This window comes from Achroia grisella, unplaced genomic scaffold, assembly GCF_030625045.1.
Source record: "Achroia grisella isolate CSIRO2021 unplaced genomic scaffold, CSIRO_AGI_Agris_v1 utg516, whole genome shotgun sequence".
Lineage (NCBI taxonomy): Eukaryota > Metazoa > Arthropoda > Insecta > Lepidoptera > Pyralidae > Achroia > Achroia grisella.
This window is the reverse complement of record NW_026712909.1, coordinates 2,448,487-2,471,788: the sequence shown is the minus strand read 5'-3', so window position 1 is coordinate 2,471,788 and position 23,302 is coordinate 2,448,487. Positions and strand designations below refer to the sequence as shown.

General features: G+C 31.0%; 1 protein-coding gene across 1 annotated transcript; it reads left to right on the top strand.

The window, feature by feature from the left end:
• Positions 1-3,566: 3,566 nt before the first annotated feature.
• Positions 3,567-22,815, top strand: LOC131847163 (sialin-like). Its single transcript, XM_059196639.1, has 9 exons — positions 3,567-3,718; positions 13,511-13,637; positions 15,626-15,716; positions 16,322-16,564; positions 18,725-18,896; positions 19,959-20,104; positions 20,677-20,897; positions 21,075-21,375; positions 21,801-22,815. The coding sequence occupies exons 1-9, from the start codon at positions 3,694-3,696 to the stop codon at positions 21,990-21,992; spliced, it is 1,518 nt and encodes a 505-aa protein (XP_059052622.1). The 5' UTR covers positions 3,567-3,693; the 3' UTR covers positions 21,993-22,815.
• Positions 22,816-23,302: the final 487 nt, after the last annotated feature.

Genomic DNA, 23,302 nt, shown 5'->3' with positions numbered 1-23,302 from the left:
AATGTGTACCCGATAAAAATAATTTTGTCCATAGTTTCATTTTTTATAGTAGTATATGCTAAATATTCACTATTTGCGAAATTTACTCAGGACAATATATTGTTGTGAGTATCTAACAGTGTAAGTAACTACCTATTTCAGGTGTAAGTGTACTAGAATAGCAGATCTATTAAAATTACCTGATTCCCTTGAATATTTGAAATGTGTAAAATATATTAATTTTAAATATTCATTTTCTCGTTCTCAGGCGTACATTTCATTATTAAATATTATATAAAATTGTCAAATATATATTAGGATTTAAATGAATTAAAAGATTACAAAAACAATATATAAATGTCAGTTTATCTCACTGTGTTATGTATGATATTAAAAGGACATTTAACAAATTTATATACTGATAAAATCTAGCCATGATCCTATATATTTGATGATGTAATAATCGCGTTTATTTTGATAAGAATCCATGTACTTATTAATTCATCTAATATTATTTCTATAACATTGTTTTTTTTTTAAATTTTAAGTACGCGTTGTCATTAATCAATCATACTTGTGAAGTGCAGAGAATAACTGTTTTCAAAACTCTGCATTATTCATATTTTTTATTTTTTTCTTAGTGTAATTTCTTACTACGTCAAATTTATAGTGTTCGACTGCCATCATCTATTAATCTCTCTTCATGAAGTACATCATGTTTTGTGTAAAAAAAACCGGGTGATTTCATTAATAAATTGGTATTAATGTTATTTGTCTTTTATTTGTGTTTGTCGTGTGATGTTATCACCTCAACTATGGCTTTATGATTAGATGCCGATACTTAATTTTTTCTTGTCGTACGTAGGTAGTGAGTATACAGCCTATACAACTTGTACAACTTGCCCGTATCTTGTACAACTTGCCCGTATAATACGCAAATAAATTTCATTTCATTTCATTTCATTTGTACAACACCTTTATAATACAAGTGTTGTACATTAGGATATTTATTAGATATTATTAGGAGGTTTATTAGATAGTGTTCTACATGGTTTATAAGACACCCACGTTACGTGTCCGCGGTGAATGTACTTAACGCGGACACGTAACGTGGGTGTCTTATATCCAAAAAAGATCTGTTATATGGAGATATAAAGAAATGGAAGGGTGCCGAGTGTTGTCAGAAAGATAATAAGTACATGTAGGCACATATTAATTTAAAAGTAATGCATTTCAATTATATTCAACAAGTAGGATGCAATAATAATTTTTTAAGCTTTAATAAAGTAATAATGACATGATGTAGGTATGTCGTTGTTTCGATGCAAGTGCCGAAGCACGACGACTCTACCCAAATATTTTCAATATCGTTATTTGATAAAACTAATTGTAAGAGAATTATAGCTAAAACAGGATTCGAGAAGATTTATTATACTTATAACTCGTTCTTTCGCTAATAATTTGTTCTGAATTGGTAAATAGTTCGCGTTTCACAATGAATCTAGATGGGGAATGCAAACGAAGTTGAAAGGATAACGTTTAAGTACCTTATTTACTCATCGAGTGACGAATTAATTCAACCGTTATTCATGAATTAAGTTACTAAGCATGCCTTGACAACTACAGTATTATCTAGTAAGACCATTGACACCGGTCTCATCATTTGCTATGAACCACAGTCGTGCTCAAATTAACATGTCGCTATATGGTTGCCAATACAATTGTCATGTATGTTCTTATGATATGTAATATTATCTTATTGGTGGTGATACTGACCAAGAATCGATGTACCAACAGGTAAGTATTATGCATTTAAAAAAAATTACTGTCATAGAATACATGAAATGCAACTTTTTTACAGGGTCATAAATGAATTTGAGTAATTTATCAATCATATGAGAGATAAATAATTAAATGTAATAACCATTTATTTATTATGTAACATAGTACATATTTATATAGTTTATGAATATAAATAATAATCTTTTTATCCACCGCCTACGACCGGCGCAAAGGAAACATTGTACCTACGTGTATTATATTATTTTAGTCAGTTGTTTACAGATAAAATTCAAAGTATATAGTTCTTATTTTAAATCGACAGAAATAAAGGGCATAATATAAGTTTACAGGGGAGAAGTATTTTTAGTACCAGTTTTATTATCTGCTGTAGCTATTATCTACATATTGTTCTTGCACCTCGACAGCTATACCTACATCGCAGCATTTGTTTTTAACTCAGGATTGCCCAATATGGAATTGTCAAATACATTTCTAGGTAGTTCTGTTATAGCATTCATTAGCATTTCGTTTATAGACATAGCAAATATGTGATATGTACATTTGATAGGTAATTTTATATAAATATATCCACGCAACTTCGTCTGCATCATAACTACTTCACATTTATAATATATTTCGCCCAATTTACATATCTAATTACATATCTTTTAAAATTATAGCCTATGTGTTATTCTGATGTATAAGCTATACTGTAAAATTTTATCAATATCCGTTCAGTAGTTTTTGCGTGAAAGTGTAAGAAACATCCATACACACTCACAAACTTTCGCGTTTATAATAGATATATTTAAGAAGTAAGATTCTCGTCGGAGACAGCTATATATATGTATATTGTATATACTGACTACCTGATTGTTAAATATTAGTATTATTAATTGGCTGCATGGAGCACCGAGGCTGTCATGGGAGGAAGGCGCGCGTGGCAGAAGCCTGACACGTATTAACATTCTGCGTAATATGCTTTCCCTGGCCTTTGGATCTTGGTAGTTATTATAACTATCGGGCACCATAGTCCTCATGAGTTCCAATGCACGGGTGGTAACTACTACAGTCGTCACTCGTCACTCGTCACGGAACAAAATAATGATGTCCATCGTACTTAACAAAGATTTAAAAACATACAGATCATACATAATATAGGTACATAGAAAACACCCAGACCGATATAAACAATTATACTCATAAATACAAACATTTTTACCGTGCCTGGAATCGAACCCACGACTATCGCAAATAAAACGATGTGCTAAAACGCTAAACCACCGAGGCCGTCAAATATAATAATGTGATCTATAACATTTAAATTTGCAAATACTGTGGAATGTGGAACCTATTGATTTTAGATATGATGAACCAGAACTCTCACTACTACACTTCTTCTCTTGTACATTACCTACTGTTTTGAGATCATTTGGTGTCAGAGATTGTTGCAAAGACCATATTTAAAACGAATTAGTAATACTAAGTATTTTATTTTTAAAAGCTGTGTTCATTATTCATACTAATATTTTTGTAACTGTAACCGAAGAGTGCGAGGCGAGTTGCTGTGCATCATTAGTATAAGGCATGTAATACAGGTAATGTAGGTATATTTTTAAGTGCTTAATAAGGCCTATATTGGCGCTTTATTTGTACAGGGAAAGGTGATTTGGCGAATTTTCAAGTGGGTAATACGTACCCAGCGACAGCCACTTTAATGCTTATTGACAATCGGATGTTTGGAACGGCACGCGAAATAAGGCCTTCGCAGAGTGCACTTTGCGGATCTGGCCAACGGCAACGTTAGCGAAGGCAGTCGCAGAAAGACGTGCGCGCGCGCAACCCGCACGCGTCAACGGTGAGTGGTAACAGTGAATACAGCATCCACGCGGATAATTTGTGTTTACAAACGTGTTACGTGCGCGAATCAAAATGAAATTTCATATAAAGGCATTTGGTGAGTAATTATTTTTAAATTATCTTTATTTTCAGTGTTATAGAAGTACGTTATGTCAGTTTGAATATACAACTACTTAAAAGTTATTTAAAAAAACATCTTACTGCTTTGATTGTAATCAATGAGATAATATCTATTCCGACCTTGATTATGTCTGTGTACATTGAAATGTGAAAAGACGTTTATTTTAGAGAAGTACCTATTTGATGGGTACTCCCACCCATTTAAGGTAATTACCTATTTACATACATACTCAAATATCAAGCAAAATATTCTTTTGGTGCCAACGTAAATTAGTATTCGTAAATAAATTACCTATATTTTTCTTTTGTTGATAGATGCTGTATTAAGTACAATTCTACCATATTACAAATGTAATCATTAATAATGTACATATCCATTAAATAACATTTAGTACTGTATTGTCCCGACTCGGTAACAATAAATGACGAAGTTCGGCTCTAACAGTTAGTGACTTTATAGGCCTGTAGGGAATCCAAATGCTTGTAATTATGATTAGTATAACGCGTTGGTAAACAAAATACAGCACTTATTTATCTAGACAGAATTACTGACATAAATATTTTTAGTATCTATACCTATGTACATATGTAACGGATGATAATGGAATGTTGCACCTGCCTAAACTAACGGTTTACGCTGGCGGAGCACCAGCAGAGGGTTCTAGGATTCCCATTACTAACAATACCCTTTCCACCTATGTTTATCTGAAATTAGTTCTGATTTAAGATTAACATATTATATATAATAAACTATTTGTATTTAGTTATTTGGTGTTAGATGTCGTTATAAGTAAATACCTATTTATGTGCGTTTGTAGCGTGACAAATTAGTTAGGTAGAATATTTCATATCTAAAAAGTTAAACTAATGTTTAGTTAGTTTAACTTTACATTGATCTTGTGCCTCAATGTTATATTATTATAGTTATATAAAAGTAAGGTAATATTTTATGTATATAAAAATATATGAATACGTTTAAAAATGTAATCTCTCGATATTTACATCTGATGAGACTCTGAAATCACTCAGAATCCGGACACAGTGCTAGTGCAATCTTGATTAGCACAAGCGTAAGACGTAAATCTTTAAAACTACTTATAACCACTGCGTAATTTTGATCTGAACCAGTTTTTGTATTTTTCTGCGAGAATAAAGTATTTCCCCGATTCAAGTGTCTTAAATGGTTATGTTTTATTATATATTTATTTCGCTATCAAATTTTATCATACTCTGTATATTAATTTTCTTCTACGAATTTAGTAGATGCATAGATACGTCCTGCTTTGCTGACATCGTCAGTATCTACTACCTTTTTGTTGATTTTGTCTTTTTTGTGAGTTAAAATATAGAGACAAGGAATCTTTATTTGGGACTAGGTAATACAACTGCCCATTTATTAATCAGTTAAGTATATCTTAGCTGTACAACCCAAAACTTAGTGTTGTTCCCCATGTAAAAATACATTTCAGAATATGTAATTTATTTTCTTTCCTTATTTCCTATTATCCAAAAAATTCTACGTATATTTGACCTACATGGAGTATGTAGGTCAAATATACGTAGAATTTTTTGTGCGCATATTTTCCTCCTTGCACCTTGTAACGAAGGTAAGAAGTTGTAACAATAGTAGAAGGAAACCTACTGAAGTTTTAAACTTTTAATTAATACGATAGTTGTAATTGAAATATTAAGTTTTGGATCAACAATAATAATCAAAACGAATATTAGGTATATTTTCTATTAAGGCATACATAATTATGATAAAATTAATGCTCGTGCGGAAATTTATACAGCCGCGTTTAGTTATTATGAGTAATTAACCGTGTAACCTTGAGTATTGTCTGAAGTTTTTACATCAATTTACAACGTAATAAATTAAATATGGGATTCTATAGGAAATTAAACTTAAGGATCCAATGGGAAATATATGTAGATATACAAACTAACATTATAGGTACCTACTTATATAGAGAAAGACATATCTATTTTTACATTTAGTTTTGAAAAATATTAAAATTTCCAGTTCACGGCAGTACTGTTACTCTTTTAATATACCACACATATTTTCACTGTTTCTTAATTAAAATATAAAGAAAAAATAAAACACACTTCATTTTGTCTCTCTTTACCGGGTCATAGTAGGAAAAGCTAATACTCATACATATATTTGTATACAAATTTGATAAAAAGATCAGTTATCTTAGTGATATACAACATGATAGATACTGAAGAAACTATTCAAGTAATGTAAGCAAATAAACATCGTCTTATTCTTCGTGCATTTATGCCACAAAGTCTCAAATACGGATACAATGCCTAGCTAATGTTATCTTATTGTAGTAAATCATCAAACAATTTCATTTTTAAATAGTTATCTCATTTTATTATCTACCGGTAAAGTACTTTTTCTGTGGGGTCTTTAAATAATAATAAAGTATGTGAGTACTTTATTTAATTATTTATTGTCAATTTGAAATATTGACAATAAATAACGTATTCATAGTAACTCGTATATATAAAATTAAATTATCTGTAAATATCATGATATATTAATGAAATAGTAAATTAATCGTATGATTTAAAACATAACCATATATATATATAAACATAAGTACTTACACAGGTAGATCTACAAAGCCTTCAAAAGCGAACAGTTAGAAAGGTAGGTATATCCAAATAGGAAGTACTGCGACAGTATTGGAATTCAATTTATATGAAGGTTTATTGAGATAAGTCCGTACCATACTTCGCGGTAGATACGTGTGTAGGTATTTATATTGCATTTGATTATCTACATTTCAGCTACTTACAGTTTCTAATTTATGTCGGAGGGAATGCCATTTTTCCTCTGAATTGATAAAATTGATTAATTGACCACATAAAGTACCTAGGTTACACGCTGTACCTCCTTGTTAAACTTAAAGAAAAAAGTAAATTGTGGAAATTGATATAAAATACTGTTTTTTTTTATTTACTGAAGAAATATAGGCAATACACACTTGGCACTTTGTAAATATAGTACAAATTGGTAAATATGTACTCATATACCTGAAGTCAATGAATCTCTTTATTTGTATATAAGATTAAATAAAAGTGTTGTTCAATCAATAATTGTAGTGGAAATATTTGTAGTTATAGGTTCAACAAGATTTTTTGTGTTTTTTTATTGTGATAAAGCCCCGGATAATAATATAAAGGCTTGCTACTATTTATTTGCACACGACATTTTTTATTCGTTTACGGGACATGATATAAGAATGCAAGTGATCATAATGCACACGTTATGATCACGTAACAAAACTTCCAAACTGAGAACACGATTCTAAACCTGTTGTAATGAAATTAGGGACAAAATTTATTATTAAGTATATTATGAGAGCGAATATTGTACAGGCCCTAAACCTGAACTGAGAATCTGAGTATTTTTAGGGCCTGTACAATATTCGCTCTCAACCCACTGATAGGTTGCGATACATGGCTTGGGAAGCACTGTAATAAAGCGTTTTGTATTTGACCATTGAGGTACGTGTTTGTCCTTGCTCTATGTGTAAATTGCACGGTGCCGATCAGAACTCGAAGTTCAACACTGTGACAGAGATGGTCGTTAGTATTTAACCACGGACTATTATTGTTGTAATAATGGGCTGTGAATATACTTGTGGTGATCTTCATTACTCTAATATAGCATAAAATGATGAATTTTAGGTCTTAAAATGTTAAACTAAATAAATAACCTATTATATGGTCCTTGGGTGTCAACCATGCAATTGTGTGTAGAGTTTGTAGACACTACAATATTGGTTCGATATTTTACCATATACTTCTAGGCACAGTTTTTAACATACATAAATTTGCCTTTGTCGCATCTTTACAGTCCTGTTGAGGTACGACTATCAGAATAAAGTATTCCCATAATAATGGTCTGTTAGTCTAGGTATGCTGAATAAAATAATTAGATGTATTATTATGTGCATCTACGTATTTATGGTGTTGTATTGTAGTAAGCTAAACATACTAATTTACCACTTGGTACTTACCTAACTAAGGCTTGTTGTACAATAATTACAAAATTGAAGTCTACTTGCTTAAGTATAATCAAATGGATTATGTACCTGCGTGTTTATTGTTGCCTACATGTAAATATAGTAATGAAGTAAGGGGAGATATTATTACTTTTTGTTGTATAACACGTAAAGTAGTTTTTATGTAAAGAGAAATATGAAACACAAAGAATAGTTAATTTTAAACTTTTATGTATTTACACTACATACTTATTTTTAATTATGTTAACAGAATGCATCGTGATTTCAAGTTAAATTATTTATCTGAAACCCAAAACTAAAATATTATTTACCGTGGTGAACTCACATAATTATAGACATAGACTCACATAATTAACTCAGATATACATTCAGATTATACCCATGTAAATGGTGAAACTAAACTATTTAATAAAAGTAACAGAAATAATACCTCCTGATTATGGGGCGAACATTTGTCCCCAATTTTATTTTAAGATATGTAAAGAATACAATGTTATGTTGTTGAATTAATGTTAAATTATCGATCTTAAGATATTTTGAAACCATAAGTACGGATTGGTACTGGATTGATGAAATATTATGTAGTGTGGTCTTAAGAATAAATGACGATAAGGATGAAATGAGCTTGAATGCAAATTTACATGTAGGTACGTGATGAAACTGAATTTCGGGTAAGCAAAGTCGTTTAATTTCCTTGAACTGTTTTGTGGCGTGCCTTGATGCCTAAAGATGAGACATCTCAAAATAGTAAGTAACTAAATCACTGTCAGAAAATGCCATGTCTGGTACATTCAAAAGGCCTAATAACTGGCTACACAAATAATAGACAATAATCTAATAGACTAATGTTATTGAGTAAAAACGATACATGCATCACGACTAAGGCCCTCACTGTTCACTGCAAATTAAATAAACACATGGCAGACTTATGTCTGTGCTTAATAAAGATTTTGACAAATACAAGAGGAAACGCTACTATACATCCTATGTGGTTATAACTCACTCATGTATAAACGAAAATTCCTTTTTAATCACTTTATACTGAGGAGATAAAAACCTTATCTTCTTTCTTCTTATCCTTGACGGACCTAGGCAGCGAACTCTAACAAAAATGGCGAGCACAATAGATTTATGTACGCCGCAATGCTACAGTCCAGTAATAACCGTCTAATAAAAAATCCTTCTATTAATAACTGAGTGTGTTTGAAATTGACGATAATCATTGCACTTTAAGAAATTATTAAGTGTTGTTGTAGTAGTTGGTTTAAGACACGTGAGAGAGTTCAACAAATATAGGCACAGATAATTTTTATTATTTTACCAAGATAACAAAATATTACTGATTTCATTATTTACTTAAGTATCCTAACATAGTGTAAGGGCCGACTAGAGGAGCAAAGCACGGCATAGCACAGCAGAGTGTAGATGGAGGAAACTATACCAAACCGCGTGAGTTACCCTTTTTTACAGAAGACCCATAATGTTATAATCAATGCAATTTAGTAGAGTCATCATCATAAAATGAACTAAAGATGGCAATGTCATCAAACTATTTTGTAGGACCCAAAATTTGACAAATATTTAGCCGGGATTTCTGTTGCAAATAAACTAGTCCCTAACTGATATTAATGTGTATATTAAGGAATGCCAACAATAAGTATTTGTATAACAGTGATGTGAACATATACTCTGGAAGATTCCAACTAAGTATTTATTAACTATGCGTGTTGTGGTGAAAGTGTAAAAATGTAGGGTCTGAAGTTGTACATGCTACCGCGCCACCTAGACGCGCCAATGCGCCGTCTCGCGGCGCCAGGCGTAAATATGTAACTGCCCATCCTATTCCGGAGCAAAAACAGTAATTAACTATTATTAAGTTTTTTATATTTAACGTGAAGTGTTGTTTAATGATCAAATAAATCTTTTCGTATTTATCACAGAGGTGAATAAGACACGGACTCTACATTTTTAAAGGCACTGTCCTCGCAGAAGCTATAATAGTAACAACTACTGACTTCTGCGGAAAAAAAAAATCTGTTCAAATTAGACCTACAGAAGCCAGTAGTTGTTACTAGTTTGGAATTTTTTTTTTGTAATTTGTAATATTAAATTGAAATTGAGGTTTTATAAGAAACTTTCAATTTATACCTAGTCAATTAGGTGCGTAGGCACAATTTTTATCCTATCATGGTTTAGTAGACAAAACAATTAGATACATATTATTATGGAATTAAGTATTAACGTAATTAGTGATTAATTACGAAAATGTCCTACAGTTTTTACTGTTTCTAGGGATTTAGTTAAATACTTTATATTTTACATAAAAAACTGATGCAATTTCTAAGGATCTTAAATAAAAATCATAGGCCATAAATAAACTAGCAAGGGAACAGAAGAGATTTTTTAAAATGTAAAATATAGTTACTTTTTAATACAAAAAAATCGTAACGGATATCGGGCACAGAACTTTCAAAGGATATAATAATCATATACTTTATGCGTATGGAGTCTGTAACTAACGGTGTAGCCTACTTATTACATGATTCATGACGAAATCTTATTTCGAATGTACTTTAGTTGATTTACGATATTAGTAATGGACCAGTTTATTTCGTAATAAATAATATTTATTGAAACGGCGTAAATAAAGTGGTATCCGTTCTTTGAGAAATAGTATTATCAAAAACATTACCTTGGAGAATGTCGGTTCCATGAGTACAGTATGACATTACCATTGGATCTGTATCTCCGCAATCAAACGGGTTGCTTCCATGTTGTGTACTATTCATGCTGATTTGAAAGGAATATAATAAATTTCTGAGTATCTTTTCAATAGGTCTGCAACTATGAATTATGACTTTAGTTTTGTTACCGTAAGGCCTACTTTTATTACATAAAATGAAAATTTATAATTTTTAAATATTTTCTGTCCTCGAATTATATATTATACGTTGTTGTTGAACACAAGCGAAGGGGAAGACCAAGATACAGCTACATATATTAAGCTGATCAATGAAACAATTGAAGTTGTGTTGCATTATTGAGTAAAGAAATTATTGGAAAATCGTGGAAAATAGATAAAAATAAGAACATAGTCCACCGACAAGCAGAAGAGCGCGGCTCTGAATGAATGAATGACTATAATATGATAGTATGTGACACGATATCTATGTTAGGAAATTAGGAAGTGCGATACCATGATAATAATTGAAATGCACCTTGCTATGAAGTATCTACTCAGAACGTATTTATTTAAGTTCTTACCTACATAAATAAAACATATTTTTTTTAATATTCTTTTGCCAATGACACAAATGTAATGTATTGTTTAATTACCCTATAAATTTGAATGAAGTTGCGGAATAATTGATTGTTGAGCAAGTATGACTGAAAGTTATTATATATCTATATAAAGATTCAGACCTATAGTTATGACTAGAAAACCATGTTTTCTAAAAAAGGTTAAAGGTCTGAACCAGTCTTTATTCTTCTGAAGTCTTTAAATTAAGCCCCTGAGAGTGAATGTTGTTATAATTTTAGTAGTTGATATGTTACTTACTATTTGACATTTTGTAGGTTGTAATAATAATACACTCAGCGCCATCTAGTTCCAATCTAAGTTCCAAAGTAGTATTGTAACAGTACTGGTCAACTGATATAAATACTTAATTATATTTTTTTGTAAATACATAGATAACACGCAGCCCAATACACACCAGAAAAATACAAATATTTGTACCGTGCGAGGAATCGAACCATGATCATCGGAAATAAGCGGCATGCTAAACCGCTCGATTACCGAGGCCGCCAGAGTTGTAGGCGAATTGTGGGTAAATACTTGTTTGTAAGGGTAAATATTTTATTTAGTGACAAAACTAAGTATATTGGCTTACGTTCACTAGATTCGTTTGTAAAGTAGCTAAGACAATCAATGTGAAATCGTTATGTTCCTATTTTTTTATACAGAATAGTATTGAGGTCAGTTGTTTAATCTTCTTGGAAACGATTTAAAGTTCGACAGTGATTTCACACCTATCTGATGGTCACCGAGTGGAAGTGCATCATCCAAGTATTTACTCGATGTTTTAGGTCAGGGGCATAGAGATACGATGTGGTATTCAGCAAGTGACGCAAATCAATGTTACGTCTAAGTTATATGTATATTCTAATTTGTAAATAAATTCTTCGATTTAACTCGAATCGTTGCATGATTTTGTAATTAAAATTCTTGGCGCTCATTTCTGATCATGGCGGACGTCATTAAGATCATAAGCATTGATTAATTTCATACGAATCCCGTCGCGACAGTCTCTACTATAAACTAGTTCATACTTTCGCTTTTGCTTGACTTCAATATACTTTTTTTATTTTTAAATTATATTTCGTTTAATGTCAGTAGGTACCATGAACTGTTGAGACTACAAAACACGTCGGAACTGTTTGTCAATGTCTCTACCAGTCTCTATCGTGTGCGTGATATTGACATTGTATTCGAAAGTTATCTTTTGCGAACAGACAAACAAAGGTACTAGTTCCTTTGAGGTTATGTTTATAAGTATAATTCTAATTGCTAAATACATGTAGTCGCCATATTAGAGAAATCTCGTATATATTTTTTGCTTAGAATGTGTAACAAAGAATGAGCAATTTGATTTAGAAAGAGATTTTGAACTATAATTAATAGGTACCAAATCATTCACGGAATAAACATTTTTACAAATATACCTTTTTCATGGATAGAAAACATTAATAATAGTTTCAGACAAATGACTTCCTTCTAACATGATGTGCGGGCAGATAGACAACCAATAAAGTTGTAACTATAAGATTCTTATTTGCTCTTGAAAGAGCTAGTGAATTACTGTTATTAGTCATAATTTTTTTAGCAAGGTTATAAAAAAATTTGCATATTATTAGATCATAGGAAACATAAGCTCATTAAATGTAGAGTCGTCAAGAATCACTGTATCTTATAAATATAAAATGTTTAGTATCTGAATGAAGGAGTGTGAATCTAGCAGTACGTTTAAATAACTTAAAGAATTAAAAAATATTGGTTTTTTTTGGATGACGGTGTAATGATGCACCCGCTTGAACTAACGATTTATCGGTATACAGTATTTACCAGAGGTAGACCGTAATAAGTCGTCTGTGTGGAAGTACTCAGTCTTACCTATTTCAGTTTGCTTTGTAAGCTATGTGTCGATTGTAGGATGTGATTACGTAGTTATATTACATAAGAAGTATGACATCTTAGTTCTTTAGAATGGTGGTGGTAGTTCTCTGTATAGGTGACAGTTACAGCTTATCTATCTGCTTATTTGCTATTCCAATTCCAATTTCTAATTAATGACAATAAAATATGCTGGCAATGAAAGGGGATGATTATGAGTCATGAATTCAGGTTAATTATTTTGATTCACAATTCACTACAAATTAATCATTATGATTTCGACAGGGAGCCGGGGTGCGTCAACCTGATAGGTGATATTGATTGGGCCGTTAGCCCATATTATTGACACTCATTTCCTCCTTCATTATTTACGTTATTTAGAAATTTAATATTTAATTCGGGTGCACATATCCTTTGTATCTCAGAGTTAAAACATTGATTGCGCTTCGATTTGTAAAATTTGATATTTATAATTCTAATTCATACAAATATTTTATCCCGAGATATCCCTTTTTATTAAATTTGTTAATAAATATATATTTTATTGTTACAGATATGGTGCCGGCGCGTTTCAATGTCGCGATCATGATGTTTTTTGCGACATGGGTGAACTATATGATGAGAGTAAACATGAGTGTCAATATAATTGCTATGGTGCCAGATGAGTCCAATACTACATCGTTAGTATACATTCATTACAACATTAGATAGATATCTTTATATGGCGTAAAATGAAGTTGCTTCCGCTGTTTCTTCGCTTAGATCTTTTAAATTATACTTTTTTGTTATACTATTTTCGAATCATTTTAACTAATTTCGAATTATTAATTTATACTACCAATGGGTCTCTACTATCACGTATAAAATAATATTACTATGCACATTTCAAATTTATATATGAAGTACACACGTGATCGGACAGGAATTCATTCATTCGAATCACATCATTCGTTAAGCCTATTGATCTGCAAACTGTGTCTAATGTTCACTATCGAATTGCGATATCGGCGATTTTGCTTTGTGCTTTCCTAGTACCTACAACATACTGAGGAGTATCTACAATACAATCAATATAATTCTTTCGAAGAATATCATAGAGCGGGTATTTAGATTTTATCTCAAGTAAAAATTAAATCTACGAAGTAACTTTGCATGCAGCACTCGAGATCATAACGGAATATATCACTATATTGGCTCTTGTTTATACTATAAAATAGTAGAATTGAAGGTTTATTTCACAGATATGAAGTTATTATTTAAAATATTTTCTTTTTACGTTTATTTTGGTCCATCAAATATCACTAGTATCTAATAATATTGTTTCCCAAGAAGGATGTTTATTACAAGTATATAAAAATAGAATATAACAAAGATGTTACATTCTATTTTTATATGCACCTATCATCAGGTACCTCATACAAAGTTAGATTTTACGTACAACCTGACAACTAAACGTGAATTTTCTAGAATTTCTTATCTTGCATTCATGAAGTATTATGTATACGGTTTTTGCTGCTTTTGTCCTTGGAGTCCGGAGTACAAAACAGGTTTGCAGATGAGAATATTTTGGATTATGCTGATGAAGTTCACTTACTACTAGACCGTCTTTATAAAAGAACTTTTATTTCATTTGAATAATATATATGTATGCATTTAATAATTTCTTATTGTGCCATACAAAAAAACATGCTGTCTTCGGTCTAAAGACTCAAGCAATATTTTTTAATTAACTTTGGATTGATATTTGTCAGAGAGAATTAACTACATAACATAAATATATTACGCGTGGAGAACTACATAATATGCATTTAATAAATTCATTTATGCAACTGAAATGTATTCCTATGGTATTTGATAACTTAAAATTCAAGTAAAACGTATTTAAAATATTCTTATCTATTTTTGTTTTCGCTTACTATTATTAAAGAATTATCGGGATATTAAGACATCATCAAAAAACATGCATTTGTATGAACATTCTACATGTAAGTGTATCAACAACTATAAATCGGTATTTATAGAATATGCTTCAACATTATGAAATGAAATGTATTTATTTGCATGAAATATGGTATAAATATTAAGAGAATGTCAGTATTAATAAAATTGTCCACATATGTCGCCATTGTTTTGGCATCCAACATTTTAGTAATATCAGTAATATACTAATTAATAATAGAATTAATGAATTTACATTTAAAAATTACATGTTACATTAGCTATTATTTATTTTAGTAACAATAAACTACCTACTAGGTGACTGACTGATTGCCCCTGTGGGCAATCAATACGATTTTATGAGATACCAGTTCAGCCTGTAACTTGTTATCCATGGTATTCGGAACTACAATACTTTATATCTTTTTTTGTTAACGGACAAAAATTCTAACAATCATTGTTTTGGTTTCTTCTACGTTGATAATGTTTACCATCAATAGTTTTTGTCATATATCTTTAATGTACAGATAGAGATCATTTCGACTTTTATTATACGTCTGTACAGATTGCTTCAGGTAGGTTCTATAAAACTACAAACAAATCAATTTTTTAATTAAACAAAAAAAAAATCAATTTTTGAAATTAAGCAAAAAAGCGTGCAACTTTAACAGATATTATATACAATTGCTGCATTGCTATATGTTCATATGTACCGTTCATCAATTCGCAGGGTGAAAACAGAATGCGAGGCCATTGCGACTGATGACAATTCATTGTATAACTCAACAGTGACTATGGTGACGAAGCGTGTACTGCGGCAGGTAATCATTTTGTTTTACAATGCTAAACTTCCTACCTTTGACATGTTTTTTTGTACTTAGCACTAGAACAATCTGCTTGTGTATCTACCTAGTGGATAAAGAGTATTTTATGTAGATATAGGTATATACTTTTGTATTCATGAATGTACGACATGCATTCCTAAATGTTGCAATGGGTATATTATAATAATAATATAGGATAAGCTTAGTCCGAACTAGTTGAACAATGATGCGAGTACCAAATTGGTTTTCTTTTAAAATCATTCATACTCCTGAACGGGAGGATATGGTAAGTATTCAGGATATGTTAAATTATTTTGTTTAATTATAAATGTAAGATTATTATCTTAACTGTAATACTAGGTATAACAATCTGATTTGAAAAGACAGTCAAGTTTTTCTTGGTCACATTTCGAACTCACGGTAGATTTCACTTGTAATTTACTAATGTTTGTGGATATTTTATTTCAATTTGTTAATGTATTTTTTTTATATCACCAACAAGCAAACAAGCAAGCTATTGTCTAATTGTATAAAAATTTGACGTGTTCATAAGCGGCTAAAATGTCCTACATGTATAAATGATATTTTGAATTTACTTCCAGCCTGACGGTGTAGTGACCTTTGACTGGACGGCGCAACAACAAGCTTATGTCATATCTGGGTATTTCTGGGGCTATGCTGTCACATGCTTAATAGGTGGAACGGCTGCAGAATTATGGGGACCTAGAAAAATTGTGTTCATCACTATGCTAATCAGCGGGATCCTAACCATATTCTCACCTCAGGCCGCTAAGCTTCATTATATGGTTTTAGTTGGAGTCCGATTAATCATTGGTCTTGCATCTGTAAGTATTAAAATGTAGTAGGTACTTTGCTATTGGTTTAACTATTTTTAACTGTGGTAATTGATCTGTGTGTGAATATTGATATAATATCACTCTTCATACCACTACGTCATTCATATTATATGTATAGTTGGTGGTTTCCATTTTGCCATAACATTAATAGAAATAATCCTAGACACATTTATCACGATGCTCGTATACTCATATACTTGAGGCTTTTATTTGCAAAATACATTATATAATAATATAGGTATATTGACCACTGACACAAATTCAAACAATACCTATATACATATATATATATATATATATAAATACAAATGTTTGGATTGTGCTAGATCGCGACCATCGGAAAGTTAGGTAGTGTTCTAAAAACCGAACACCAGCGAGGTCGTCATAGAAGCTAAACGATTTTTTAATTTTAAAACTTTTATGATTATTGCAATGACAAATGACGTAGTGATCTTATCTCGCCGACCTTACTAGTATTGTTTTATAGCTTTAAGTTTTTTAATTTAACATAAAAAGATCTAGTAGGTGTGCATTTTGAATATTTTATAATGAAGTTTATTTTAAGTTTACATACATACAAGTACTTCGTCAATGTTATATATATTTTTGTTATGTAGAGTTATAACTCTAATAGCTATAGGCCATTGGCGCCAATGCTTTTCTTTTATTTCTACTTAAGATCTCGTCTTTTCCTTTTCCTTATGCCATATCATTTGGAATGGACGAAAAGTCTCAAATTTATATTAACTAAAATAATTATTTTAGCTGTAATTATAATATCGACCGTCCTAGAAGTCAACTTCTAGGAAATGCATTGAATGGTAATATTGCCATCTATAAAATGGGTAGGAATAGAGGATGAGGATAGAATTCGGGAAGAAACAAATAACTTGCAAGTTTATAGGGAGAATTGTGAGGGAGCGGGGGAGGGATACCGCAGTTACAGGTTTTAGACATTGATGCTAGAAACCGTAGCAACTCGAGAGGACGTAATTGCATACCCGTATGTCCTTACATGTCGCTACAGAAGAAAACAATCGAATATGTATGACAAAGAAAAAACTGTATATATACAGAAGGCTACGACTAGAGTGTTGTTTTTACTTCTAGTTTAAGAATGATTCTCTGAAATATTTGTAGTGTATATACATAGATAGAGCACACCTCAACAATACTGACTGTATCTTCAGAAGTTTACTTATATAATCGTGGTATGTAAAACACTACATTTTTTACATATTATTTACACTGCGTCATCACTTATCATAAAATTCAAATGTTATTGAATGAGCTACCAATTGTATTATTTTATATTTATTGTATATGTTAGTCCTTAAAGTAAACAAAAAAATGTGTTTAAGTATAAAGAAACTGATGGCACTGTGTGAATTTATTATTATTATATATTGTCACATATATACCTAAATTGTGGCAGACAAGCATTTTATTACTAGCATCGATTACCAGGCTTTTACCAATCATTTAGGCGTACGTCACATCGGATGGTAAATAATAATAAACGGTTAAGATAGCTACAATCTGATTAAATTTCTTTTAGTATAAGTATGTAATATTATGTTATCTGTGGTATAAGTATAAATAATACGTAGGTACGTACATCGTTAACTATAAGCGTTTTTAAAAAGTGGTATAACAATGGAAACAGGTTTTATCTGCGGGCGACTTTTTATAAAAAAATGCAGTTCTTTGATGCGGGTAAAGGTATTGCACGAATCGAGATGCAAAGCACTCGAAACGCTAATTACAGTTTTGCAAAACCCGTATTTAAAATTGTTTAAAGTCTGTAATAAGTGGAATATTTTTAACACAATAAAGGTACTATTATGGTATGTGTAATGTATGTTTATGATACTAGTAATATTTGAATATTAGTTATATAAAAAAATACTAATATACTTATGTATGGCGCATAAAACTCGTTACACTGAAAATTTACATTAGTATGTCACAGTTAACATATTCTAATATATTTTAAAACTGAAATTTAATATACTTACTATTTATGTCTTTCTCGACGACCCTGAAGAAGTTTAAGACGAAGTCGAAATAATTATAAAAATAATATAGTCAATATTGACATAGTTTTAAAAGCAATACAAACAACTCATATATTATGCTTTGTTTTAGGGTATATTGTTTCCAGCGTTACATGCTTTGGTAGCACATTGGGCCACGCCAGTTGAAAAGGGAAAATTCGTTAGCGCCCTCCTTGGAGGTGCTATCGGGACCGTGGTCACGTGGTCTTTAACTGGGCCTCTTATAGAGAATCTAGGATGGGAATATGCATTCTATGTACCAGGTAATCTATATACTCAATGATAAAAACAAAAATAGTAGTTTAAGTTTTAGTTTAATTATATGTGGGTTATTTAACTTACGTACCGTTTAATTTGTAAGAAAGTACCTATTACCGGGAACAGAAATAAAAGCTATCGTATGATTTTTACGCAACTATTAGTTTGCTGACTTATATATTAAGTACCTACCTAAGTAAAGCATGACAGTAGGTACATGTATCTTAAATACTTTAGTCATACACAGTCAAATTGATTGATGAGTTTAATGTATAATCTATCTTAGCATTATATTATCACAAACATTCATCATATCATAAACATCACTTTCCTAATATTATCGCGGATGTCATAGGCTATATTACGTCATTTATCAAAATAATCCAGTTCTAACTCCAGGTTACCTTTAAGGCAAAGAAAATATACCTATTCTAAAATAAGGCTGTGTAAGAAAATGCGAGTAGCAGAAGTACATTATAAATCTGAACGAATCATGGGAAAACCTATCTTCATTGCCCGTCTAGGGTGATCGAAGACCATATGAATTAGACGATATGGCTAGACATCTAGTCGAGGGTTGGTTACATGCGGTCTGAGCATGTAACTCTATCTACAGTGAACGGTGTATTACGAATATCATTGTCAATATCAGCATAATATCAATAAGTTTGAGATGAGAGACATTATCTATAAGAATTCCATTGATTTGGCGGATAACAATTGTTGACATTTTTTGTATTACAAACAGACAGATAACTAAATAGGTAAAATACAAATTTAAGATTGTATCTGAAATCACAAATCATCAAATTGTATCTAAACATATAAGATTAGATCACTTTATACGTAATATGTTACGGTATTGTCAAAACTTAATCTAAATGGGAAGTAAACGTCAATTTTGAATCGTCACAGACTCGATGGCAGAATCGGAAACAATATGTAAGCAATTTTGAATTTTGTTGTTATAACAATAACGGTTGATTATTCTGCTACTGTGACGAGGTACTAAAGAGTTTGTTTACATATTGACTATATGATATTCATATTATGTACTATTTTTACAGGAGCGATTGCGACATTTTGGTGTTTTATATGGTGGTTTTTGGTATATGACTCACCGATACAACATCCTCGTATATCAGATAGTGAGAAGAAGTACATTTTGGACTCTATTGGCGATAAAGTTAGTCACATTTCAAAAGATAAAAAGGTTGGTAAATCATTGAATTCATCGAATGGTTCGAATCTGTCTATATTTTAGGATTTAGTATGGAATGATGTATGAATTGTCAGCGCAGGCAGTGTTTCAATTTCGTACAAACATTACATTATCGCAACACTGTGTAAAAAAAATATTTTCTTACTTTTTTCTTGAGAGATTTGTCAAGTTTGTCCTAATTTACATAGTTAATATACTCCCTGCGGACGAAAACGGTGTAGAGAAATAAGAGTTACCTACAAATAAATTTTGGTTGTCCGCACTTGACTGAATTATGAACCCACAAAGAGTAAATACTTATAATAATATGATAAACCGTTCTATAATAGAAGATTTTTCGTAATTTGTAATTCTTACAATAATTATTTAGGTTGTACACCTTATCTATACCATATTTTTACTCCTACTGTATTTTACAATATAGTTTTTAGTGTTTATTCATCATCGTAATAAAACAGAATGGGACCAGTATTAAAATAAATCTTAGTGATTGTAAAAGTAATCATCAAAAAGTATGTCTATATAAGAAATAAATTTTAATTGTCATTGACAATTCTTTACAGATTGTTCCCCCATTCTGGAAAATCTTCACTTCTTTTCCATTTTTGGCTATGGTGATACTACACTATGGTAGCAACTGGGGTCTCTACTTCGTGATGACTGCGGCTCCGAAGTTCGTGTCCAGTGCTTTAGGATTCAACCTAACCGCTACTGGAACTTTATCGTCGCTACCTTATCTGGCTAGAATGATATTCTCATTAATATTTGGAGCTATTGGTGACCGGTAAGGTTTCAATATTAATTGAATGAATACAATTTAAATTATTTAGAATAAAATTACTGTTGATTCTCGGTTTTTTCTACTTTTATAGAATTACCGGCCTATGCTGATCTTGAAACATCACAAAATATACCGACACGTTTGCAGTTCCAATTCACATGACTTTTGTTGTATTTGCAGACTTATGAAACAGAACAGGGTATCAACAACATTCATGAGAAAATTCTTCTGCTTGTTCTCCCACATCGTACCCGGTTTGCTTCTGATTGGGCTCGGATACACTGGCTGTGCTCCGATTCTCTCAGTGGCTCTCATAACTTTCTCCATGGGATCAAATGGTGCAGCTACGTTAACTAACTTAGTGAATCACCAAGACTTAGCGCCAAATTTTGCTGGCACATTGTACGGTATTGCTAATGGCATTGGCAACACTGCTGGTTTTGTTACGCCTTTGGTTACGGCGCACTTCACAAAGAATGGGGTAAGTTCGTTGATTTCATTAAGATATAATGGCTTGCCTTAGTTGACTGATGATATTTTTATGGTTTTGATTAATAAGAACTACCGCGAGCTAAATTTTTGTAATATAAATTCAATTAAGTAAATACCTATTTATAAGAACACGATAATAAAATACGTATCTATTGCTAATTTTATTGTCGTATATCTTTTCCGCATTTGCAGATTTTCCGCACACTTATTTATTGATAAGAAACCATAATTACATGGTTTTCCCAGTATTCCTTCATACTTTTTATATCAATCTGATTCTTTAAAGATGATTCCTTTTTACCTATAGATGAGAAGCTCTCGGAAAAGAATTATAATAATTATTTTCGAAAAGTTTATTATTTATTATAAAAAAATATATTAATATTCTAAGCGCCTACTAAATTTTCTTTGCAGAACGGTTTTGCGGAATGGAGACCCGTGTTCATGACAGGGGCCTCCCTCTATATTGGTGCAGCTGTATACTTTATTCTTTTCGGTACTGCAGAAACGCAGTCTTGGAATTACATAGCACCCGTAGAAGAGGAAGAAAAAAGACCAAGCAATAACTCCAATGACACGACTGTCACCATACCTGTTAAGACGTAGTGTATTTTGTGCCTCTATATTTATTTTAAAAAATCATGTGATTGTATCAAATGGTTTGTAATGTAGACAAATGATTATTATAAAAATACTATGAAAGAACATCATAGTGTGCTGTTTAAATAGATTGCTAATTTTCAATAATGTTATTTCGGTTATATCATTATTCATTTGTAGAATTGGTAAGAATTCTTTTCATTGTTTTTGTTCTTAAATTAGACAGATTTGACAAAATATTGGGTGTTTTACCGCGTTCCATAGGTATACTTACATATAGATTAAGCAAAAGTAGTAGTTATAAGTTTTGTACTTATATTCGTAACTTAGAAGGACAATTCAGCCTAACGTTATTAGTAGATTTAAATTTTAATATACATACTTGTAGTTGTCATTGTACTTGTAGTATACCAGTTTGAACCTATATATGTTCTATGCACAGACAATGAGTAGGTACAATAAATATAAACTGTGAATATAAATGATTGTTATGATTGATAATATCGTATAGGTATATTAATGAATCTACAATAAATTGTTATGGAGTAATAATGTATTTCTTGCGGATTATCACTTATGCAGTGGAAAAAAAAGCGTTTTGGGAACAGGTTCTGAATAATTCCGTTCCAATTAAAAAAAATTGGTCATTTGAGTTAGATGCCATATTATTTGCATATTGAGTTCTATTTATATAGGTTCTTACTTGTAAATACTTTACAACTTTATATAGACTAAAATCATATTTCTTAGCATAGACACAATGTGATGTCAATTAATTAAAAAAATATATTTATGATTAATGTTTTGAAGACTGTGATGAATTATAATTGTGCACATATATTAATTTAAATAAAGTTATTTATTGTAGTTTGTAACAATTTTTTAAAGGAGTATGCCTTCCTATATCTTCTTTTATTTTGCCCAAACCTACGTTTGTAAATTAAACATAAAAACAATTTGTAGAAAAAATATTTCTACAAATTGTATTTTGACAAAATAGAATCGAATCGTATAAACAAATCGATGATTCAAATTTAGCATGCGAATAAATATATAATAAAAAAAGTAAAGTAGTAAAGTAAGTAGTTGCTTGTTATGCAGGTTCAATACAATTATTATAGTTTTCACAGAGTTAATTTGAGATATTTTACCAGTTTAGTTTAAGATTAATTTTATGTTAAGAATTTTTCGGTTCTGAATTTTTGTGTGATTGATTCCACTCTGCCCAGATTGATGGTTTCTATATCATTGGTAACACAATAATATATAAAAAAACTACAGCTATGTCATTACAAGTTATTTAATATATTTAAATT

Coding starts and splice junctions, on each gene's coding strand:
- LOC131847163 (XM_059196639.1), top strand. CDS start 3,694: ATGAAATTTCATATAAAGGCATTTG. Junction 20,105..20,676: donor ACATTTCAAAAGATAAAAAG/GTTGGTAAATCA, acceptor AATTCTTTACAG/ATTGTTCCCCCATTCTGGAA. Junction 21,376..21,800: donor CGCACTTCACAAAGAATGGG/GTAAGTTCGTTG, acceptor TTTTCTTTGCAG/AACGGTTTTGCGGAATGGAG.